This window comes from Sorex fumeus, unplaced genomic scaffold (genome assembly GCF_029834395.1).
Source record: "Sorex fumeus unplaced genomic scaffold, SorFum_2.1 ptg000073l, whole genome shotgun sequence".
Taxonomy (NCBI): Eukaryota; Metazoa; Chordata; class Mammalia; order Eulipotyphla; family Soricidae; genus Sorex; species Sorex fumeus.
In genome coordinates, this window is record NW_026606130.1 from 7,558,382 (window position 1) to 7,580,734 (window position 22,353).

At 39.8% G+C, this 22,353-nt stretch overlaps 2 protein-coding genes across 4 annotated transcripts in view; one reads left to right on the forward strand and one right to left on the reverse strand.

Moving 5' to 3' along the window:
* The window catches only part of KIF4A (kinesin family member 4A), a 206,205-nt gene extending 188,943 nt beyond the window's left edge, over positions 1-17,262 (reverse strand). Inside the window, exons 1-6 of the mRNA XM_056130107.1 lie at positions 17,143-17,262; positions 16,923-17,037; positions 12,342-12,532; positions 7,795-7,887; positions 3,802-3,968; positions 3,290-3,384 (exon numbers count right to left, since the gene is read on the reverse strand). Of these exons, the coding sequence (XP_055986082.1) occupies positions 3,290-3,384; positions 3,802-3,968; positions 7,795-7,887; positions 12,342-12,532; positions 16,923-17,037; positions 17,143-17,262 (781 nt within the window). The remainder of the gene's footprint in view (positions 1-3,289; positions 3,385-3,801; positions 3,969-7,794; positions 7,888-12,341; positions 12,533-16,922; positions 17,038-17,142) is intronic.
* A 607-nt stretch (positions 17,263-17,869) lies between these two features.
* Positions 17,870-22,122, forward strand: PDZD11 (PDZ domain containing 11). Of its 3 annotated transcripts, none has more exons than XM_056130133.1 (7): positions 17,870-17,928; positions 18,430-18,529; positions 18,941-19,024; positions 19,693-19,749; positions 20,059-20,157; positions 20,387-20,447; positions 20,611-22,122. In XM_056130133.1, exons 2-7 carry the CDS (start codon positions 18,443-18,445, stop codon positions 20,643-20,645), a joined length of 423 nt encoding a protein of 140 aa, XP_055986108.1. In that variant the 5' UTR covers positions 17,870-17,928; positions 18,430-18,442; the 3' UTR covers positions 20,646-22,122. The 3 variants fall into 3 exon arrangements, with proteins under 3 accessions (XP_055986108.1, XP_055986110.1, XP_055986109.1); XM_056130135.1 differs by lacking the exon at positions 17,870-17,928 and adding an exon at positions 18,029-18,099; XM_056130134.1 differs by lacking the exon at positions 17,870-17,928 and adding an exon at positions 18,073-18,137.
* Positions 22,123-22,353: the final 231 nt, after the last annotated feature.

Sequence of the window (22,353 nt, forward strand, 5' to 3'; positions counted from 1 at the left end):
GGGTATTACAACTCCCCCCACAAAAAAACCCCGAAAAAATGGAATATAGTTAACATGTGGTTATTATCTTGAATATAATAAATTTTAAGATAAAATTATATAAGTAAGGAAATACAAATTTTAAAAGTAAATGTAAGGTTATGATAGGCAAAATTAAAAATGGTCAATAATACCCAATACTATCAACAGTACAACAAAACATTCCCATGTATTGTACTTAGCACATATACTGAAGCAGACCTTTTGGAGAAGAGTATTTAGCAATATTTAAGCTTTCAAATATATATCCTTTAACCTAGCAACATTTTTCACAGGCATATATAACTCAAAAAATACTATCAGAAGCATTATCATGTAGAATGCTGAAACACAATTTTTCAGGAGTCAGAAATCACAAAACCAAAGAGTCAATCAAAAAAGGAATGATTACACAAACAAAGGATCCCATATAACAGTTATAAAAATGAAGTAGATATGTGATATTAAATTTTTGAAAGATTATTACCAACAGAAAAAAGCAAGTTCAAAAGCAGTATGGCAGTATGATAACATTCATATTTTTTTAAAAAGTTAATAAAAATATGTGTACAGAAAAGTTCCTCAATGTCATCCAATGATTTAATATGCAAAGGACCATCTCAATAATACTGAAGACAAAATACTAGCCATCACCATGAAGAAGTGAAAAAAGTAAACAAATGAAAGAGAATGTAAGATTCTCGATAACTGCAAAAGAAATATTCTTCAAATAATCAGAATACAAGGAGAGGAAAAAGGTAAAGGGGAAGAACAGCTGGTCAAAGAAATAACTGAGAACTCTCCTTTTATCTTGAGAGGCCCCTGCACAGATGCAAGAGGACCAAAGAGTAATAAACAAAATAGACTCAAATAAAAGAATGCCAAGACACAAAGTAATCAAAATAGTAAAATCAAAAGACAAAGACAGACTATTTAAAGCAGCAGGAGGGAAGAAAACCCTCAAATATAAAGAAAACAGCATAAGAATTGCAGTTCTTGCAAAAGCTAAACACAGTTAACATATGACTAATTTTACTCTTAATTATAATGCCCCAGAGAAATTAAAACATGTTAGCCAGAGAGATAGCATAGGTTTAAGGCACTTCGTTTACACACTGCCAATGCTGGTGTGATTGTATGCACTGCATATGGTCCCCTAGTACAGCCAGGAATGATGCCTGACACAGGGCCAGAAGCAAGATCAGAGCACCCCCACCATCCTGCCACAAAAAGAGAAAACATATATCCATTAAAAAATAAAGATTCATCAATATTCACAGCAGTATAACTCAGAACCTAAAGTAGAAACAACTCAAATGTCCATCAATAGATGAACAGATGAAAATTTAATATACTCATAAAATAGAATCTTGTTTGGCAATGCTAAACATAAACTTTGAAAACATCATGCTAAGTAAGAAAAGTCACAAAACAACATATATTGTACAATTAAGTTTATATGAAATTTCCAGAATAGACAAATATCAGACAGAAAAAGGATAAAGAAAAGAGATACCTGGAATAGAGTGGTGGAGTCAGAGAAAGGAGGATAAGGGAAAATATTCTAAAATGTATTGTGGTGATGGTCACACAAAAGTTATGAATATACATAAATTACAGAATTTTATACTTTAAAGGGGTAAATTTTTTTCTTTTTTGGCTTTTGGGCCACACCTGCCAGGACTTAGGGGATACTCCTGGTAATGCTCAGAAACCCTGGGTTCAATCCCTACTATCACAGTCTCTTAAGCACTAAGCCAAAAGCAAAAGCACTCCCCAAGCACTGTTAGGCGATACCAAAATTCAAAAGAGAAACAATTAAGAAATGTGCAACTGAAAAAGAGATAATGCACAAAAACCTTTAAAAATAGTATTAAGTGTACAAAAAGAGACTGTACAGCAGGTAAGGTGCTTGCCTTGTACACAGCAGACTCTGGTCAATCTCAGGTTATCTCATATGGTTCCCTGAGCACTGCCAGGAGTGATCCCTGAACACAGAGCCTGGAGTAAGCCCTGAATACCACCTGGTGTGCTGCCCCCACCAGCAAAAAAAAAAAAATAGTATAAAGAACACTAAATCTCCAAATGCAAATAAAAGGAACAATTTTATAACATTCGGAACCAAATGCTAAATGAGCAAGAAATAGGACTCTGCCCTATAGCAGCAATATAATAGTGATAAATGACAAAAGTAAAGACCCTAAATTACTATTTTTTTCTGCTCTCTACGTTCGCATAGGGAAAAAAAGTCGAAAACTAGTGAAAAGTAGGTAAAAGTCAACTACTTTAAAAAGAACTCAAATAGTGGTTGGAGTGATAGTATAATGGGCACTGATCTTTAAGAAATCATGGAGAAAGATCTTCCAGAAGACTAGGCAGATATATAATGTCAATTTGGAGGGCAAAGGGGGTTAAAATTAATTCCATGAATTATAGATCAGAAAATTTGATATAAATTGTAGATTGTTACACAGAGATGGATTTCAAGAATGCAGAAATGAAAAACGTAGGATTAGAAACCAAGTAAATGAAAGTCAGTTTCAGGCTAAACCTTATTTCTTTCTGAACTATTACTAAGTTGATAGCTATGAGAAATATCACAGATATAGTATAGCTGGATTTGAATAAGGCAACTGATGAAATCTTTTATGAAATATTTAATTAAGAATGGAGAAACAGCTGGTTAATTTTTAGAAAAATTAATAGTTGCTTGAACAACCATTCCCAAAGCATGCATATTACCAAGTTACTATCATGCTAGATAAAGGTTTCTAAGAGCATACATCATAGGGTTGTTGTAGTCTCAGTAGTTTCATCATTCATATCCAATAATTCAAATCAAGATACAGAAACATGCTAATGAATTTTATTAGTGATATCTGGGAAGGATAGTGAATACTTGAGATGACAAAATCAGGATCATGATTTTAATTATGAGTAGTAATTGGTGGTAAACAAAACAAAACTGAAACTAAAACTTGCCTTGACCAGATGAAATCAAAAGTGCCAGATCCAAATCTCACACCTAAATTTGAAAATGAGTGTAAGGAAAAAAAAACAATTTTTCACTTCTCCTGAAATCAACCTCAAACTTGAATTGTAGATACTATTAGAATGTGATCTGAAATATCCCAGTCAAAAGAAAAAGAAAAGAAAAGAAAAGTAAAGAAAAGAAAAAGAAAAAAGAAAAGAAATATCCCAGTCAGGACACCAATAATGCCAATAAGTACTAGAAGTCTTCAGCTACAATTGTGGTCTTAATTATACTCACCCTCTTTTAGACGGTCTCCTTCAGCTTTGGTTTTCTTCTGTCTTTCTGATCCAGCAAGGTCTACTAAATGAAGCTTGGAGCGAAAGTTGCTATTCCTGTAAAAATGAGAAGACATGAGTTAGAGTGGTATACAAGCTTAAGATTAGCAGAGTATCAGAGTTGACATGCTGGCTCTTATTTTCTTTCAATTCTAAATGAATTAGAATTAGAATTCTAAATCCATTAGGAAGAGTTAATACTTTCTCAAATCAGTAAGAGAAAGCAGACTAATATTTGGCTTTAATAGAACTGTTTTAAAAATATTGACACTGGGCATGAGAGAGAGCATAGAATATAACACACTTGCTTTGCACGAGACCCATTCCAGTTTGGTCCTGGGCACCACATATTATTCCCTGAACACCACCATGGATTGCTCCTGAAGACAAAGCCAGGAATAGCCCCTGAGCACTACAAAGTAAGGACCAACGCACCCCCCGCAAGAAAAAAACAATCTTAAAACTGCAACTTACATGTCATTTTTCTTTCTTTGCTCTATGGAGATCGTAAAGATGGCATGAGATCGGGATGACTGAGAGTTCATAGCTGTGGAGGCCACAGTCCTACAGTTGTTACCCTGCTCCAAACAGGAAACAGTATCCAGTGCAACAAAAACGGTCTTCTCGGTGAGTCCCACAATCTTATTCAGAGAAAAAATAATTGCTTATGATTCACAATTCAAATGCTTGATCAGAAATATAGCTTGGTGAATAAATTTCTTTTTGAAAAGATGGTATTTATACACAACGGAATATTGCTGGCTCTAAGAAATGCAGCTTAGGGGACGGAGCAATATTACAGCAGGTAGGACATTTGCCTTGCAAGCAGCTGACCTGAGTTCAATCCCTGTCATCCCATATGGTCCCCCAAGCACCACCAGGAGTAATTCCTGAGTGCAGAGACAGGAGTAACCCCTCAGCGTCACCTGGTGTGACCCAAAAAGCAAAAAAATGCAGCTTAGGATTTGCAGTTATGTGAATGAGTCTGGAAAGTATTACACTGAGTGAAGTTAGTCAGAAAGAGACAGATAAAGAATAATCTTTGTATTCCTTTTCTTTTCAACCCATTTCTGTTCCCTGAAAACTGAAACACTGTCCTCCCGTTGTTCATCGATTTGCTTGAGCGGGCCCAGTAACGTCTCCATTTTGAGACTTGTTACTGTGTCTGGCATATTGAATATGTCACGGGTAGCTTGCCAGGCTTTGCCCTGTGGGCAAGATTCTCTCGGTAGCTTGCCGGGCTCTATGAGAGGGGCGGAGGAGTAGAATTCGGGTCGGCCATGTTGGCTGCTTGCAAAGCAAACGCCCTACCCACTGTGCTATCGCTCCAGCCCATTTCTGTTCAATCTTCCTAAAATCCTACCTCCTAAAATGTCACCAAACTAGTAAGCCCTGTACTAGATAATGATACAAAGAAATTTTAAGACTGACTAACCTCCAGGAGCTGACAGAGTTGAGACATATACACATAAGGTAAAAACTTGAAAAAAAATTATTTGAGGACAGTGGGTGTTCCAGGATAGGGCATGGAAGCTTTGTGCTCTTGTTCTCTCTGCATATCTTGACCTATGCAAAATTTTGACCTGAGTGTTTATCTGTATTCTTTAGCATACCCTTTAATGGTAAACAAGTAATCCACTTGATGCACAGTGCTCTTCTAGACTAGATCCTCAATAAAAGGATAACAAAATGATGAAGGAATATGAATATGATGAGGATGGCTGAAGCCAATGAAAATCAAGACCCAATAATTTACAATGCTATTAATAGTAATGTTTGGGAACTCTGTATTACTATACTGCACCCATCCCTAGAGTATCAGCAGTACTCCACCACTGCAGAAATAGCTTTTTCACACACTGGCAGGAAATTTGTGCTGACCGGCATTAGTCCACGCAATGGAAGTTGTAGACCACTGCCTTAGATCAATAATTGGGTCTGATCATGATTAAGAAGGAAGCATAATTGCAAGGAGAGGGGCTTTGATGGACACTGACCATTTTTATCAGGAACCAAGGTGTAGGAAGCCCTCTCCACTAAAGCTCACTGAGATAACCCTCACTAGCTCAGAAACAAGTCTTGTGTGAATGATCAGTGATTACATCTAGGGTAGTGGCATATCTTCTTCTTTTTTAGTGTCTCTAGTGTCATGACTGGTATTCAATTTTTTTTAATTTTTATTAGTGAGACACCATGAGGTACAGTTGTAGACTTACAAAATTTCGTGCTTGGGTTTCAATTATACAATGATCAAATACCCATCCCCCCACCAGTGCCCATTTCCCACCACCACGGATCCCAGTATCCCTACCACTCCCCATCCCCCCATCCCACCCTGCCTCTGCGGCAGGGCATTCCCTTTTGTTCTCTCTCTCTTATTGGGTGTTGTGGTTTAGTGCCATATCTTCTAATCCACTTTGTCTTAATTATCCACTTACTTATCCATGACAGGACATGAATTCTCACAAGGGAAGTTGTTACTCTGATCTTAAGAAAGTAGTGCCTTTAGGTGCAGCAGGGAACAAAAATTAAACTACAAAGGATGTGCTTGTTAAACATCAAGCAAAAAGTTGCCTTTTTCCCCTTTAACTCTGGCTTCACTATTAGGAAGAACATTAATGAATTAAAAAGATATTATTCATTGCAGAAAATATGAAAAAAAATACCCATAGCAATCCTTCACTCAAAAGTATTAAACAGGATATATTCTGGCTGTATAATCTTGTTCTGTTGCTTCCCAACCCACATCCTATTATCCAGATAAAATGGTTTAGTTTTATTACTCAGAGAAGTATATTTTTTTTGCTTTACTGCTTGAGCAATTCCTTAATAGAAGAATAACCTGGGTCTAGAGAGATAGTACAGCAGGCAAGGCAATTGCCTTGCATGCAGCAAACCCAGGTTCAAACCCCATGATCCCATATGGCTCCCAGAGCACTGCCAAGAGTGATCCCTGAGAGCAGAACAAGGAGTAAGTCTTGAGCACTGCTGGGTATAGCCCCCCAAAACAACAAAACCACAGAAGAGCCTTCATTATTTTTATACTTATATTCCATCTACCCTACCTGACCAAAATTATCCTACTCACCAGAATTTAAGCCAGGAACTCAAACTTCTTCAGATTGAAATTTTCACCTCAAATAATGCTTGAAATTTGATTCCTGACTTGGCATGGAGTATACAAAAAATCTTAGAATTAGGCTACAAACTGGCTCAAAGAGCCAGAGAGATAATTTAAAGTGTAATTTACAAGTTGAAGGCCTTGGATGGATCCCTAGCAATGCATGGTCTCTGGCACCATCAGGAGTGACTCCTGAGCTATGACCTGATAATAGCCCCCAAGCAGCTAGTGTGACTGCCCCCCAATATTCTTTTGTTTTGGAGCCACACTTGGCGGTGCTCAGGATTTATTCCTAGCTCTGTGCTCAGGTACACAATTTGTTTTTGGACCATACCTGGCGGACTCAGGGTGGGTACCATATGGATGCTGAGTATTGGCCCCAGGTTGGCCAACTTCAAGGTAAATGCCCTACCTGCTTTACTATCACTTCGGCCCCAACCCCAATTTTTTTTAAAAAAGAACTAATTCCAAGGGCATTTCTAGTGACATCATGAATTTTACCCAGGTTCCTGATCCCCACTATACAAATTCTCTTTCCATATTTCAAGGCTATTTCATTTTTAAAACAGGTCTGATCCTTCTATCCTTGTTTTTGTGCCTGGTTAGGGAATTAAAACTCAGAAAGAATAATAATATTCAGGTGCACATGTATCAATATGCCCCTCAAGCACCTCACACTAAACATTTAACTTTCTTTTTTGTTCTGCACAGGGAAAAGATATAAATGGTCAAGATGTTATTTTACTAAGTTTCCCCAAAGCCTGTACTACCCACTCTCATTCACTTTGAATCTTGGATTCTACCTTTCCTGAAGACTCAGACTGATGCTAGATTCATGTTCTGTCTATTTTTGATACTGTCTTCTGGATTTGGCTCAATCACATATTAATGAAACTCCAACCCTTGCCTCAGATTCAGTTCCAGTTCCAGATCCTCATCTTGTATGTACCATATGACAGCAGTCTCTCAAATAAGTAACCTATTCTTAAGGTCTGGATATATGAATTTTTTTTCTATACTGGTTAATAATTGGGGGTGGGGGGTAGGGTTTGGGCCTGTGTCCAGGACTCGCTCCTGGTGGGGCCAGGGAAACATGTGGTGCCCTGTGCATTTTCAGGACTAATCCCTGAGCATAGCCAGGAATAAGCCCCGCAGCACCATTGGGTATGGCCCCAAAACCTAAAAAAAGAGCTCTCATCTAGGAATTCTGCAATAACAAGGAAAATTAGGAGCTTACAAAATGTAAGATGTTCAGAGTTATTTAAAACCATACCAGCAAATAAGGATGTGAAGTCTACTAAAGCGCAACATTATCTTTAATAACATCAAATGAAAGACAAACATACCTTTATGCCTTCCTTAGGATCCTCCCGTATATTTATCTGAGAGGCTTTCTCACGAGATGAACATAGAAGATCCAAGATTTCTTCATTGTAAATCTGGTATTGTCAAAAATAAAGTGGTAAAAGCAAGATATTAACATTGGTAATTTCCAAGTAACGGATCATAGGAGGGTTTTAAATTTTTGACTTTCTGCATTTAAAAAAAACTGTTTACACTAAACACATATTATTCTTATATTAAGAAGACTTTCACCCTGCACATAATCATTTGATACTTCAAAAATAAAATCAAGCATTACTTATAACAAAAATTGTGATTGCTCTCTTAAGATAAGAGCATCTTAGGAATAGCAACACAGTTAAAAATTCCTCAATTCATTTATTCTGATGGTGGCACAACAGCAATACTCTTCATTAATTTTGTTAACATGTTAAGAGGCTTTTAGTAGAAGGTGGAAGTAAGAAGCAAAAGGGAAAACCAACAACCAGTACTTTAAGTACTTGGAAGAGTATTTAGTAAGCCTATTTATTATTGCTATTGCTATTATTTAATATAACATGGTCTCAAGCTATCTTTATATTAGATTGCCTTAGTCTAAACTGCAAGATAATGGTGAAGGCTAATATTTTTTTCTAAAGAGAACATATACAAAATCCCCTACTGCCAGACATTATGCATCAAGAATCTTACATTTGAGGAAGTTTCAGAAGTCAGCACATCCAGAATACAATGGATAAGTTTCACCCTAAATGATCCGGGCATACCTCCCCTAAAACTAATCTTCATGTTTAATTTCCCTCCTTCAATTCTACACCTCCTAGACTTAGGAACATAGGAAGTCTCAACTTCAGTGTGAAATTTTCAAAGCTGATCATTAAATGCTTAAATTGTTTTCCCTTAAAGATAAGACACGGTTATCACTGCCATGGAACCAACCTGCTAATTTCCCAGAAACCACAGTTTGCCAACTGTATTTTTGGTATCATGAGATTAAATATATCTAGTTAATCTAAATGCATACTGGTATACTCCAGCAGAATAAAACTCCAGCATGGGAGGAGTTTTAAAAATATTTGGTTTTCATCATGGTTCTGTGTGGACAGACTCTCTGGACAATGGGTCAGAATAGAATATCCAGGACAACCCAGCCATATATATGTTCAGGTAATTTTTGACAAAGGAGCTGATAGCATAAAATGCAATAAAGACAGTTTCCTCAACAAATGGTATTGAAAGAATTGGATAACCAATTCTTTAAGAAATTAAAGTCATTATCTCACAATGGCCAACCTTTTCCAAAAGCAAACTCAAAGTGGAAAGACCATGAATTAAGACCAGAATTAAAATACTGTCACTGTCCTCCTGTGGTTCATCGATTTGCTCGAGGGGGCCCAGTAACATCTCCATTGTGAGACTTGTTGTTACTTGTGTTTGGCATATTGAATACATCACGGGGGGTAGCTTCCCAGGCTTTGCTGTAAGGGCGAGATACTCTCGGTAGCTTGCCAGGCTCTCCGAGAGGGGCGGAGGAATTGAACCCGGCTCAGCCAGGCCAGCTGCATGTAAGGCAAATACCCTACCACTATGCTATCACTCCAGCCCTATATAAAAATACACCAAGGAAAATATAGGCAGAATGCTATAAGACCTAGACCTCAAAGGAGTCTTCAATGATATGATGCCATTGACAAAGGGTATAGAATCAAAACTAAACAAATGGGACTATATAGAGCTAAAAGGTTTCTGCATAGCAAAAGAATCACAGGCCAAAACTCAATGACAGCTAACTGAATGGTAGAAAATATCTGTTCTCAACACATCAGATAAAAGGTTTATATAAAGTACTCACAAAGATCAACCAAAAAATCTAAAAATGGGGCTGGAGCAATACTACAAAGGGTAGGGCATTTGCTTTGTAAGCAGCTGACCCAGGTTTGATCCCCAGAATCCCATATGGTCCCCCAAGCATAGCCAGGAGTAATTCCTGAGTGCAGAGCCAGGAATAACCTCTGAGCATGTCCAGGTGTGACCAGAAATCAAATATCACAAGCCAGAATCCCCAAAAGGAGAGAGAAAGAGAGAGACAGAGAGAGAGAAAGAGGTGCCTGCCATAGAGGAAGGCTAGGAGTGGGGTGGGGGTGATGGTGGTGATGAGAGGGAAACTGGGAACAATGTTGGGAAATGTACATTGGTGGAGGGATGGGTGTTGGAACACTGTATGACTGAAACCTAATAATGAACAACTTTGAAAGAGTTTATCTCACAGTGATTCAATAAAAACATCTTGGAAAAAAATCTAAAAACCTCATCCAAAAATGTGGAGGAAATGAACAGATACTTCTCTGAAGAAGACCAACAGACTGTCAACAGGCACATAAAATGCTCATCATTATTTATTATTATGGAAATCCAAATGACAACAACAATGAGATAGCATCTTACACCAGTGATAATGGCACATATCAAAAATACTGGAAGCAATCTATGTTGGCAGGGATGTTCTGAAAAAAGGAACTCTCATCCACTGCTGGTGGGAATATTGTCTGGTTCAAGCCTTACAGAAAACAGTATGAAGTATACTCAATGAATTTAGAATTGAGATGCCATATGACCCAACCATTCCACTTTGGGTTATCTATCCCCAGGACAGAAAAACATTCGTTCCAAAAGATGTATACACAACCTTATTCATTGCAACAGATAAGTGGATCAAGAAAATGTGGTATATGTACATAATGGGATACTAGGTAGATGTAAGTAATAATGAAATCATTTAGTTCACTGCATCATGGATGGAACTGGAAGACACATTAAATGAAGTAAGCCAGAAAAAAGAATAAACACAGGATGATACCACTAATACATGATATTTAGAATAACTGGATGAGGAAATGCAATGGTTTAAAGAGAGAATGCCTACATTACCCTTATCCCTAGGGAATATGGAAGAGAAGGAAATAAATCAACTTGGGGGTGGGGTGGAGAGACAGTTGTGAAGCAACAGGGGGAAGGGGGAAGAGATTCAGGTACATCAGTGGTGTTAAGGAATGACAGAGATATATCCAAACCACAGAGTCAACAATAATGAAATCATGACACCCAAACTTTAACAACCAAACTTAAAATGGTGTCTGTCAGAGACACACAAATGAATCTCGGACCCAAGCAACTTGCTGCAGAGATGGCTCTGCAATAGGCCTTTTTAGCAGGGCCACTCCATATGGGGGCAGGTACCATCTAGGAACCCCGGTGGCCACCGTCTTCTAGAACTCAGCGAAAAGCTCTGGGTATGGTGGTGGTGGCAGGAAACGCCAGGACTTACGGGACATGGGAGGAGTCGATCCTTCTCCTTGCCCCTGCCCCGATGGTACTCTGAGAATACGCCCACACCCAGCCACCATCTACTTGAGCTCACACACGGCCATGATCCAGGGACACACAAACGAAACTCGGACCTGAGAAGCTTGCTGCAGCGATCTCTCCAGACCCTAATTATTAAAATTTTAGAATTCCTAGAGTGCATTGTCTAGCATTACACTTTCAGCAGGTATGAATGGTGGTGGAACTGGACACAAAAATCGAAGGTAACCAAAGTAGAGAGAGAGAGAGAGAGAGAGTATTGTCCAAATTGTCTGCCACACAGGCAGAGGTAGGTATGGAATTGGGGTAGGAGGTTGTTACTGGGGACTTTGGTGGTGGAAAATGTGCACTGGTGAAGGGATGGGTGTTTGATGATTGTATGATAGAGGCTCAAACATGAAAGCTTTCTTATTGTACCTCACAGTAAATCAATTACAAAAAAAATGCCTGTGAAAATGGCAGGCTAGGGGTCGGGGAAGGGGAGGGAACCTGAAAACATTGGTGAAGGGAAGTTGACACTGGTAGTGGGACTGGTACTGGAACATTTTATGTAAAAATTCAACTATGAATAACTTTGTAAATCATGATGCTTTAATAAATTTTAAAAAATAAAAATTTTATTCACCACTATAGTTCAAGAACCTATTAGCCTCAAAACATAAGCCTCAAAACAATTAGGGGAAATAAAAAAATTGCAAACTGAAGAATATCTGTAATAGAGACCAAACTGGACTTAAAGAACTCCTATCATCATTTTCGTACATTCTTGTTAACTCCACTAACAATCAGATTTAATAGATTACCTGATGGCAAAGAAAGGACAGAGTGGATGCTCAGTATAACAGAGCCAGTAAATTTTCACTATCAATTTGTTATAATGCAGTTTTCTACGAATGCAACTTACTAATGTGAGCTCAGCTAAGAAAAACCTGACTTAGATTTCTACCCAAAGATAAACTTGAATTCAGAATAATTAAGATTAAGGCTGGAGCAATAGCACAGCGGGGAGGGTGTTTGTCTTGCACACAGCTGACCTGGGTTCAATTCCCAGCATCCCATATGGTCCCCTGAGCACTGTCAGGAGTAATTCCTGAGTGCAGAGCCAAAAGTAAGCCCTATACATCGCCGGGTGTGACCCAAAAAGCTATAAATGAATAAAAACAATAATAATTAAAGATTTAAAATTTACCTCTAAGTATGATACTTTCAGGGAAAATTCAAAGTCATTCCTTTTATCAATTTCTTTGAAGAGTAGTTGTATTACCCGAGGAATAACACCAACTGTTGGTTCATTCTCTTGTTCTGCAGTGTATGTACCTCCCATTGAATAAGTTTTTCCAGAGCCGGTTTGTCCATAAGCAAGGACAGTAGCATTGTATCCTGGCAAAACAGAAGTTACAAGCATAGTAGTGCTTAAACATATTCATGGAATCAATATACTCCATTTCCTTCAGCAATTATTTGTAACAAAATTCAGTCTCAGGGAATAGCACAAACAGGTAAGTTTTATGGGTGCCATGACTTTATACCACTTCAATAAGCAAAGAAGAAAAAAACTAACCCCAGAACATATGTCCTCCTAATAGCCCTTCAAAGCTTTAGGGCTTTGTAATTTTACTTTATCCCCTATTTGAGTAATCCTAAATCACGTGAATTAAATGAAAGTCTTAAACCTGCATAAATAACAGGGATCCCAGTATAAATTTAATCAATAGATTAATTTCACAAGGCAACAAAATTGCTTTGGGCAGTGAATCCTTTCACTGCCCATCTGAATTATCAGATATCTTAACTACATTATCAGGCTCCTCATAGAAATATTCACTGTCACTGTCCTCCTGTTGTTCATCAATTTGCTTGAGGAGGCCCAGTAAGATCTCCCTACCCGCTGTGCTATCGCTCCAGCCCATAGAAATATTATCAACTATAATTCAATTGATAAATGACCTTTGCTTTCAGATATTATAAAGAATCTACAAAAAAACATTTGTATATAGTTAACAGAAACAAAACTGTTAAAAATAATTGTTAGGCATAAGTAATATAGGAAAAGACCAAAATATTATCAATCATTTCTATATTTAATAAGAAAATCTTATTTTCATGAGTTTTTCATGTGTTTTGGGCCAACTGGATCTTGGGAAATCATACAATAGCAGGGATCAAACACAGTATTCCTGCAAATACTTCAGACCTCTAAGCTATGTCCACAGCCCATTAATAATAGCTACCACGAAGTATAAACATGGACATAAAGAAGGAGGTATAAATGCAAACTTACTTCAAGGTGGAAAAAATATGACCTCGAGAAATCTGTTCCTTGTTGGACTGATGGTAAACACATACTAAAGGAATACTATGGGGCCCAGTACTTAAGACCATCTACTTTGCATATTTGAGGCCATGAGTTGAATCCCTGCCATGGACCGAAATCAGTGTGTGAAACCCCAGCACTACTGTGTGGTCAATGTGACTACTGCCAGTGAAATGTCTGGTATCATAACAAGTGTAGCCAGAACACCCCACCCCCACTCCAACAAGGTATGTGAGAGCACCATAACCACGTGTACGATCACTGTAGTCAAGTGTGTGTAACCTCTGGTGTACCATGACTGAGGGTGTAATCCCTAGACACCAAGGAACAATAACAAAGGGAAAACAGGGGGCTGGAGAGCAGAGTCAGGAGTAACTCCTATGCATTGCCAGGTTTAACCCAAAAAGCAAAAAAAAAAAAAAAAAAAAAAAAAAAAAAAAAAAAAAAAAGGAAAACATAAAGGCATACAAGACAAGCTTTCTCTTGTAACAAAATCCACACTATTACCTCGAGTTTATCAAGATAAGTTTGGACTTTGAAGGAAAAACATCATTACATTTTTTGAAACGGGCTGGAGCGATAGTACAGCGGGTAGGGAGTTCGCTTTGCATGCAGCCAACATGGCCAACCCGAGTTCAATTCCTCTACCCCTCTCGGAGAGACTGACAAGCTAGCGAGAGTATCTCGCCTGCCTGGCAAAGCCTGGCAAGCTACCCGTGACGTATTCAATATGCCAAACACAGTAACAAGTCTCACAATGTTACTGGGCCCACTTGAGCAAATCAATGAACAACGGGAGGACAGTGACAGTGACATTTTTGAAACAATTTTTTAATATATGAAAACCTTTAAGTCCTGAAAGAACATCTTTATTTAAATTAAGACCCTGGTGTTCTGAAAAATAAGATATTATACAGAAGTTTTCACTGTAACAGACTGCTAGTATTATCACTTGGTATAAATATGGAGCAAGACTATAATATTCCATCACCTTCATCAAAATCACAGATGTATTTACCTAACAAAAAGAGTATAAAACAAGTTCCTGTATTTTCTATGAAATACTCAAGGCTCTGTAGTATTAGGAATTCAGATTACAAGAGGTAGTATTTGAGCTGACTGAAAAATACTAGCTTTGTCTTTGCAATCAAGGGCAGCGCTGACCAAAAGCATATACATTAGAATCCTTACTACTTTATTTTTCCTCTAAACAGTATAATTTAACTCGCATAGTTTTTCAATTTAAGAATATGAAAGTAGAACTACAGTGCTGCTAATATGCTGTGAAAGTATATTCTGGGAAAGATTACTAGATGACTCTGGTTCTGGAAACCATATTGTTTTGGAAAAACCTTAAAGGAATTGAGCAATGGTTATTAAAAAAGATATGAACATCAGCAGTAATGGAACAAATCAGAATTATTTGTAGCATGACAGGATTCAATGAGAACAGAGCACTGCTTCTGTGACATTTCTGTTGAAGATATTACAACCTAAATTTAGTGATAAATATTAGCAAACCAAAATTGAGAAACACTCTAGAAAATAACTGGCCTGTGATCTTAAAAAGTGTGCTGCTCATTAAAAATTAAAAAGAAAAAGGCCTGGGGAAGAAGTGATAGTGCAGCAGGAAGGGTTCTTGCCTTATACACAGCCAAGTCCATTCCAAAGCCAGAACCTAACATGGTCCCTTGAGCCCTGCTAAGAGTAATTCCTAACTGGAAGTACCAAGTGTGCTTCCTTCACCACCAAAAAAAAAAAAACCCCAAAACCAAGAGGCCTGCATGTTAGAATGAATATGACTACAAATGGCAGTACAATGAAACACAACCTGTGACTATGAACTTGATCCTTTTCCTCTAGAGGACATTAAAACAACTGGTAAAACTTGAATGGGTTATAGGAAGTAGTAATATAGTAATACTAATTCTATGATTTTGGTGGTTATATTGTGTTTATTGTGTGTAGTGTGTAGGACAAAGTCCTTGTTTGTAGGAAATATACACTAAATTATAGTGGGAAATCAGGTCAACAACTCAAATGGTTCAAGAAAAAATTTCTTTGTGCTTTTCTTGTATCATTTCTCTAAGTTTCTTAAAATTTTGACAAGGGGATGGAGCAATATTTCAGTGGGTAGGGTATTTGCCTTGCACATAGCCAACTTGGATTTCATCCCTTGCATCCCATATAGTCTCCTAAGCAATGCCAGGAGTAATTCCGGAGTGTAGAGCTAGGAGTAAGCCCTGAACACTGCAGGGTGTTGTTCCCCCAAAAGAAAAAATTGTAACAAAATGTTTAACAAAGAAATAGAGAAGAAATACAGCGGTGAGGTGCTTATGGATACTGCATAGAGTTCCTCAGCATTATCAGGAGAGAGCGCTGAGCACAGAGCCAGGAGTAGCTCGAGAGTACCTTTGGATGTGATCCAAACTCAACACCTGCCCCTGAAAAAAAGGCTCATTTCCCCTGAGATGTGAATAATTTTAATAGACTGTACTAGTATACTGTATAATTCTGTACTGTCACTGTCTCCCATTGTTCATCTATTTGCTTGAGCGGGCCCAGTAATGTCTCCATTTTGAGACTTGTTGTTACTGTGTTTGGCATATCAAATACGTCACGGGTAGCTTGCCAGGCTTTGCCATGTGGGCGAGATACTCTTGGCAGCTTGCCGGTCTCTCCGAGAGGGGCAAAGAAATCGATGTAAATAATAATTAGATTATTATTGAACTAAATAATAATTAGATGCCTCTCAGGTGCTACTTTCTTCAGAATCACCTGGTCTTCAAAAAATTAAAAGCACTATGTTGTATAATAAAGATTATGAAATGAGCACAGTATTTAGGGCCTTGAAAGTTAACCAAGAATTAGTCTGCACACCATTCAAGAGTTGTCTTAAAGCTTCCCTATGCTGTGAAATTCACTCTAGCTCTCTGTCAGCCCTTTTCATACAGGTTGATTTTCATACAATTTACATGAAAGTAGTGTGTGAATCAACAGGACTGCTTCTGTTTCATATTTTTAACTTTAAAACATTTTTCTTTGACATCCACATCTGAAATGTTTTGTATTTAAAATTGTTGTGCAGTCATCTACTTCCACTCTTGCTCCTGGATTCTGAACTCTTCCAGATCCCTGAAGCTATATGATGTATCTCTTAACTTTTCAGCAAGCTTTTCAGTCCCGGTATCTCAAGTAAGATGATCAGCAGCGGCCCCATCAAAGAGTTTAGAGTCTAACAACAAAAACGTACTCAGGTCCAATATAAGCAGGTCCACAGAAAACACATGCAGTATAAACCAATCTTCAGCAAATAATACTGGGTTAAATCTTAGGCTGTAACCGTTTAGATCCTAGGCTGCTTCACGCATTCCTGTAGTTGAAGCACTGAAGCACAGCACCCCTCCTTCCCCAGAGTATACGCTCTGGAATAGATTTAAGAATTAAAACATTTACCTCTAAATATGCCTTTTATGAGTGGCGCTACTGCTGTATTGAAGACTTCTTCCTGTTCAGCAGAGGGGTCAAACACAAAATCGTAGGTAAAGGATTTGTCAGCACCAACAATGACCTGAAAAGACAAGGAACAAGAAATAAGACCAAAAAAGAACAGACCACGCCCCTCGAGACTTTAAGGTCCCAGCAGTGCAGGGCAGGCCCAGGTCTCTGTACGCACCTGAGGTTCCCCGGGTACGAAGGAAAGGCACATCTGGCAGCCTTCGCTAATCTCTTTGGGGACAAGAGGACGACATCGCAGTGCTACTCTTACAGGAATTCCCTTCACGTCTTCCTTCATGATCGTGCTTCGGCACTCCCAGGCTGGGGGGGGGGGGGGGTTGTGGCCGCGGGGAGCGGGTTGGCGAGAGGGGAAGGGAAGAGACTTGCTGTTTAAAGACGGTAGATAGCAGAGGTGGGAAGGCGTTCCCTCTCGGCTCCGGCCCTTCTGAACGGTGGCGGGTTTTGGAATTCAGCGGTAGCAGCTTCTCCCAGCGAATCGCACGCGCAGGAGTCACTCCCCTTCACTTGGCCACAGCAGAGCGCCCGTCAGCCCCACACTGAAGAGAGCGAAGTGGCCACTGAACCGGAAAGGAAACTCCTCAGAAGTCGACGATAAAGAACCAAAGGCCCAGAGTCCCGGGGAAAGGTGGATCCCAAGCTAAGGTATTACTCCTTAACTCACCGAGCTAAGAAGCCCTTTTCTGTTCTTCCGTCTCCCCAGTCCCAGCCAGAGCTTTAACCGCCAAGTTTCAAATCAGCCCTAGAGGCGCCGGCCAATAGGCGCGCAGGAACCCCGCAGACGGAACTGCTCGCGTCTGCGCGCACAGGAAGGAGCGCTGGGAAAGGGCGGGCCAGTTCATCGCGCCCTGACCCCGCCCCTGGCCGACTTATCGGAACATCCGGTTCCGGTTCCAGCCAGAATTGGAGGCGAGCGGCCCGGGAGGTCGAGGAGGCCTGCTGGCGGGTGAGATTAGACGTTTACCGCTTCTTGTGCACTGGACCCGGGCAGAGTTCTAGGCGGAGACTGATAGTGAAGGGTGGCGCTGGGGTGTTCCACCATTACTCTTCACCCCGAGACCATGGGCGGTGCCTTGCCCGGCGTTCCAGTTTCATACCTGTGAAGAGTTTTATCAGTGTGAGAAGTTGGAACCAGCACTCCCTTGGACTTCGAAAGTAGATAGTTTTAGAAGCGGTCCTGATTTCCTTTTCTCTAGAAGGAAGACAGTATTTTCTGTTTTGCAGAATTGTCTTGAGAGAACAGATAATCTATAGAATACCTAAAATGTTGTTTGGTATCCAGGTGTTAAGCAAAGTTTCTCTAACTTCTTTCTCATCCGCAAATCTGGAAGCGGACTGGACCCCCAGACAGACAGCCTTGGGATGGATTGGAGCTCTTTGTAAAACTTCTGGGCTGTTTTTGCTTTTGAACTACTGTTTTCTTTATTGATCAGTCTTTCCATTTCAGGACCGTGTCAGAGATGGACGGCCGGATTCCTTATGATGATTACCCAGTGGTTTTCCTGCCTGCTTATGAGAACCCCCCAGCATGGATTCCTCCTCATGAGGTAGGAAGCCTGTACCCAGAAATAGAGTTTTTTTCCCCCCTGTGGCCGTGAGTTGATATACAGAAGGTAGAATTGCAGGTTTAGAAAGCTTATTGGACTGTGAATCTCGGCGCTTGTTAGCAGGGGAGCCAGAAGTTATGTTCTGAGCAACAGGGGGCCATTAGAAGCTTTTTAAGGAATTCTCTGGCCAGAGTCTATTTACCCCAAAGAATTCTGGAAATTCAGAGCCCCACTTTCTATTTTGTTCTCATAAAGAAATATAGTGCTTTGGGCTGTTAGTGCTTCCTTAATTTACCTTTCTGAACAGTGTTATCTGTTGTACATAAACACAGTCAATGCATTCAGAGTAATCTACTTGTTTTTCAGATGGAGTTAGATGTAAAATCTTTAATAGTGAAATATTTCTTGCAGAGGATATACCATCCAGACTATAACAATGAACTGACTCAGTTTCTGCCCCGAATCGTCACACTGAAGAAACCTCCTGGAGCTCAGGTGTGTTTGTGGAAAAATTGTCTTTCTTTTTGGGGCCCACACCTGGTAGTACTGCGGACTACTCCTGGCTTGGTGCTCTAGTGTTGCTGCTTCTCGTGGTGGTGGGGATTGAACCCAGGGTTCTCACATGAAAAGTATACACATGAGTCCTTTCATCCATCTTTTTGGCACCAGTTGTGTATTATTATAAGCTATATATATATATATTGTTGTTGGTGTTATTAATGTTGTTGTGTATTTATATTTGCACACCAAGCCATAAGTTGACCATAGTTGGTTGGGGAGATGAATTGGGAAGCAATTAGGATAGGAAGGAAACTATTCTCTTTTTTTTGGCTTTTTGGGTCACACTTGGTGATGCAGAGGGATTACTCCTGGCTCTGCACTCAGGAATTACTCCTGGCGATGCTCAGGGGACCATATGGGATGCTGGGAATCAAACACGGGTCGGCCATGTGCAAGGCAAACACTCTACCCGCTGTGCTATCGCTCCAGCCCCGAAACTTTTCATTTTATAGGCATAAAAACTGAAATGCTTCTTGCACAATTGCTAATTTCTCTTTGAGGAATATATAAGCTAATCTATCATACAGTGATGCTGCTAGATACTAGGTATTCTTGTGTTTCTTCTCTGTACTGAGACACCTTTCGATGTTCTTGTCTTATAGTTGGGATTTAACATACGAGGAGGAAAGGCCTCTCAGCTTGGCATCTTCATCTCCAAGGTGTGTGTACATCATAGGTAAAATGGATAGCTGCTTCCTTTTGTTGTTATTGAGTTGCTGGACTCCTATATCATAAGGCCTAGGAGAAGGATGTTTCCTTAGACTCTCAGTAAAGCATAATGGGCACCCTTTACTGTATAAAGCTTTCCACCTGGCAAGCCATTTATCTCTTCATGCACTTGCATTCTCTCTCCCCCTCCTCCCTCCCTCCCTCATCCCCCCCCCCACATACCCTTTACATTTGAATAGCACTTTGCTGTCTTAGAAATGATCCCTCATCAGTTATATATATTCTTTCCCTACCAATAGGTGATTCCTGACTCTGATGCACATCGAGCAGGACTTCAAGAAGGGGACCAAGTTCTAGCTGTGAATGATGTGGATTTCCAAGATATTGAGCACAGCAAGGTGAGCACAGCGCTTGGACTATGGTGAAGGAAGTAGCAATCCCAGGTGAAACAGATTGGGCAGGATTAGCTTTATCTCTAACTTGATAATGACTCTTTCCTGAGGAAGTGAATTAGAAGGAAGCTGCTATTAGTAGCCTAGAAGGCTGCAGTGACAAACTACTTTCCATTATTATAATTTTTCCTGGATCATATCTCTTCATTTGTACAGGCTGCTATGTTTTTTACAGGCTGTTGATATCCTGAAGACAGCCCGTGAAATCAGCATGCGTGTTCGCTTCTTTCCCTACAGTAAGTATATTATTATTATTTATTACTTACCTGGATGGAACCCTAGGTAGGAAGACTTCAAATACTGATTGGTAGACACCTCACAAGTTGAGAATGGGGTATTTGGAACTCAGGCTTGAAAATAACATGCTTTCTTTCCCTTTCCTTTTCTTCTCCCCTCCAGATTATCATCGCCAAAAAGAAAGGACTGTGCACTAGCATTGCAACCTTCAGCCTTCCACATGGAATCTTCTAGAGCAAGCTAGCTTGACCCTGGGGAACCCACTCAGGAAACTACTCTCAGCTTCTCTCTGACATAGCTGAGTGCGGAGGTTGGGGGACAGTGAAGCCCTATACTGAGATAACTAAATAATTTCATTATCTTAACTATACTGCACTTTTTATTCCCTAGTTTCATTTCATTGGGGGGAACCATACCTGGCCATGTTTAGGGGATATATCTGATTCTTTGCTACCTTTATGTGGTCCTAGGGATCAATCAACTCAGGGTCAGCCAGAGTGGCCATTTGCAAGACAAGTGCCTTAACTCCTGTACTCTTTTGCAGCCTCCCCCCATTCTGGTTTGCTTGCTTTTGTTGTGGGGGGGCCACACCCAGCTGTGCATAGGTCTTACTTCTGGCTCTCTGCTCAGGAACCACTCTGGTTGAGGCTTGGGGAACCATGGGGAGTGCCAGGAATTGAACCTCGGTTGGCTGGGTGCAAGGCACGCACCCTACCTACTGTACTAGTCTCTATGACTCCCCTCCTGGATTTCTAGGTGAGCTTAATTTTTGCAAGAGGAAGTAGAAAGATGATGATTTGTAAGTATAGCCCAGCCTGTGAAGAACTCTACTAGAAAAGGCAACTGACACTTACCATGTCCTAGGCAATTACACAGATATCTCTGTTTTTGATAGAATATAGAAATCAGATTTTTAAAAAGTTTTGGGACCTGCCATCAAATCTGCCTAGTCATCTTTTTTTCTTTATTTCTTTTGGGCTTTGGGGGCCATTCCTAACTGTGCTCAGGGCTTACTCCTGGCTCTGAACTCAGGGATCACTCCTGGTGGAGCTCAGGAGACCATAAATGGTGCCAGGAATCAAACCTGGGTTGGTTGCATGCAAAGTAGATGCCTTACCCACTGTACTGTTTTTTCATCCCATGCTTCGTCATCTTTTCCCATCTTTATACTATTAGTCTTACACGCTTGGGAGAACCTGTGGGACCCTATTCCCCCTCCCCTTGCTCCTATTCTTCCAAAAGTAAAACCCAATGCTGAGAAAACATTGTGACTTTTGCATGACATTGATTGGGTGTAAAATGGCTATTGAGACAAAAATAAATGGTCTCATTAATAATTCCATCCTGGTCCAAAGAGGCTATTCCTCATCAAACTGGAAGGAACACAGCAGCTCAAAGAAAGGAGCCACTGAAAGTAACAGAAACACCAGATCTTCATAGCTATATCTGCTCAGAGCAATGCTGAAGCTAAGAAACCATAGCCACAGTATAATGGGAGAATGGCAATAGGAGAGGTATATTAGAGGAAGTAGGGCCTACCACCCTGAGTATTGAACATTTTCATGAAAGGGGCAGTATTGTAGTTCTGTCTTTTCTTTTATAGATTATTTGATCTGGAATAAAAACTGTAAAGGTGAGACTAAGATGCATTTCTTTTGAGGGGCAGCAGTAAGAAATAGTAGTTCCGAACTTAAAAATTGTAGGAATTATACGTTGAATAGTACTGACTTCCAGCTTCATCATCTCTCTCCACTTCCAGATAACTTGCCATGTTTTAATTCCTTAGTTTCTAATCCATTGTCTGAGGATCCAGGCAAAGACATTCCATTTCTATTAGCATGTTCAAATTTCCCATTCAAATTTGAAGATTTCGTTTTCTTTTTGGTTTTTGGACTACCTGGCTGT

What these genes read in the sequence shown, in the direction of transcription:
- PDZD11 (XM_056130133.1), top strand. Translation starts at nt 18,443, where the DNA reads ATGGACGGCCGGATTCCTTATGATGATTACCCAGTGGTTTTCCTGCCT. An exon ending in TTGGCATCTTCATCTCCAAG is followed by an intron (nt 19,750 to 20,058) that starts GTGTGTGTACAT and finishes CCCTACCAATAG; the next exon opens with GTGATTCCTGACTCTGATGC. An exon ending in TGTTCGCTTCTTTCCCTACA is followed by an intron (nt 20,448 to 20,610) that starts GTAAGTATATTA and finishes TCTCCCCTCCAG; the next exon opens with ATTATCATCGCCAAAAAGAA.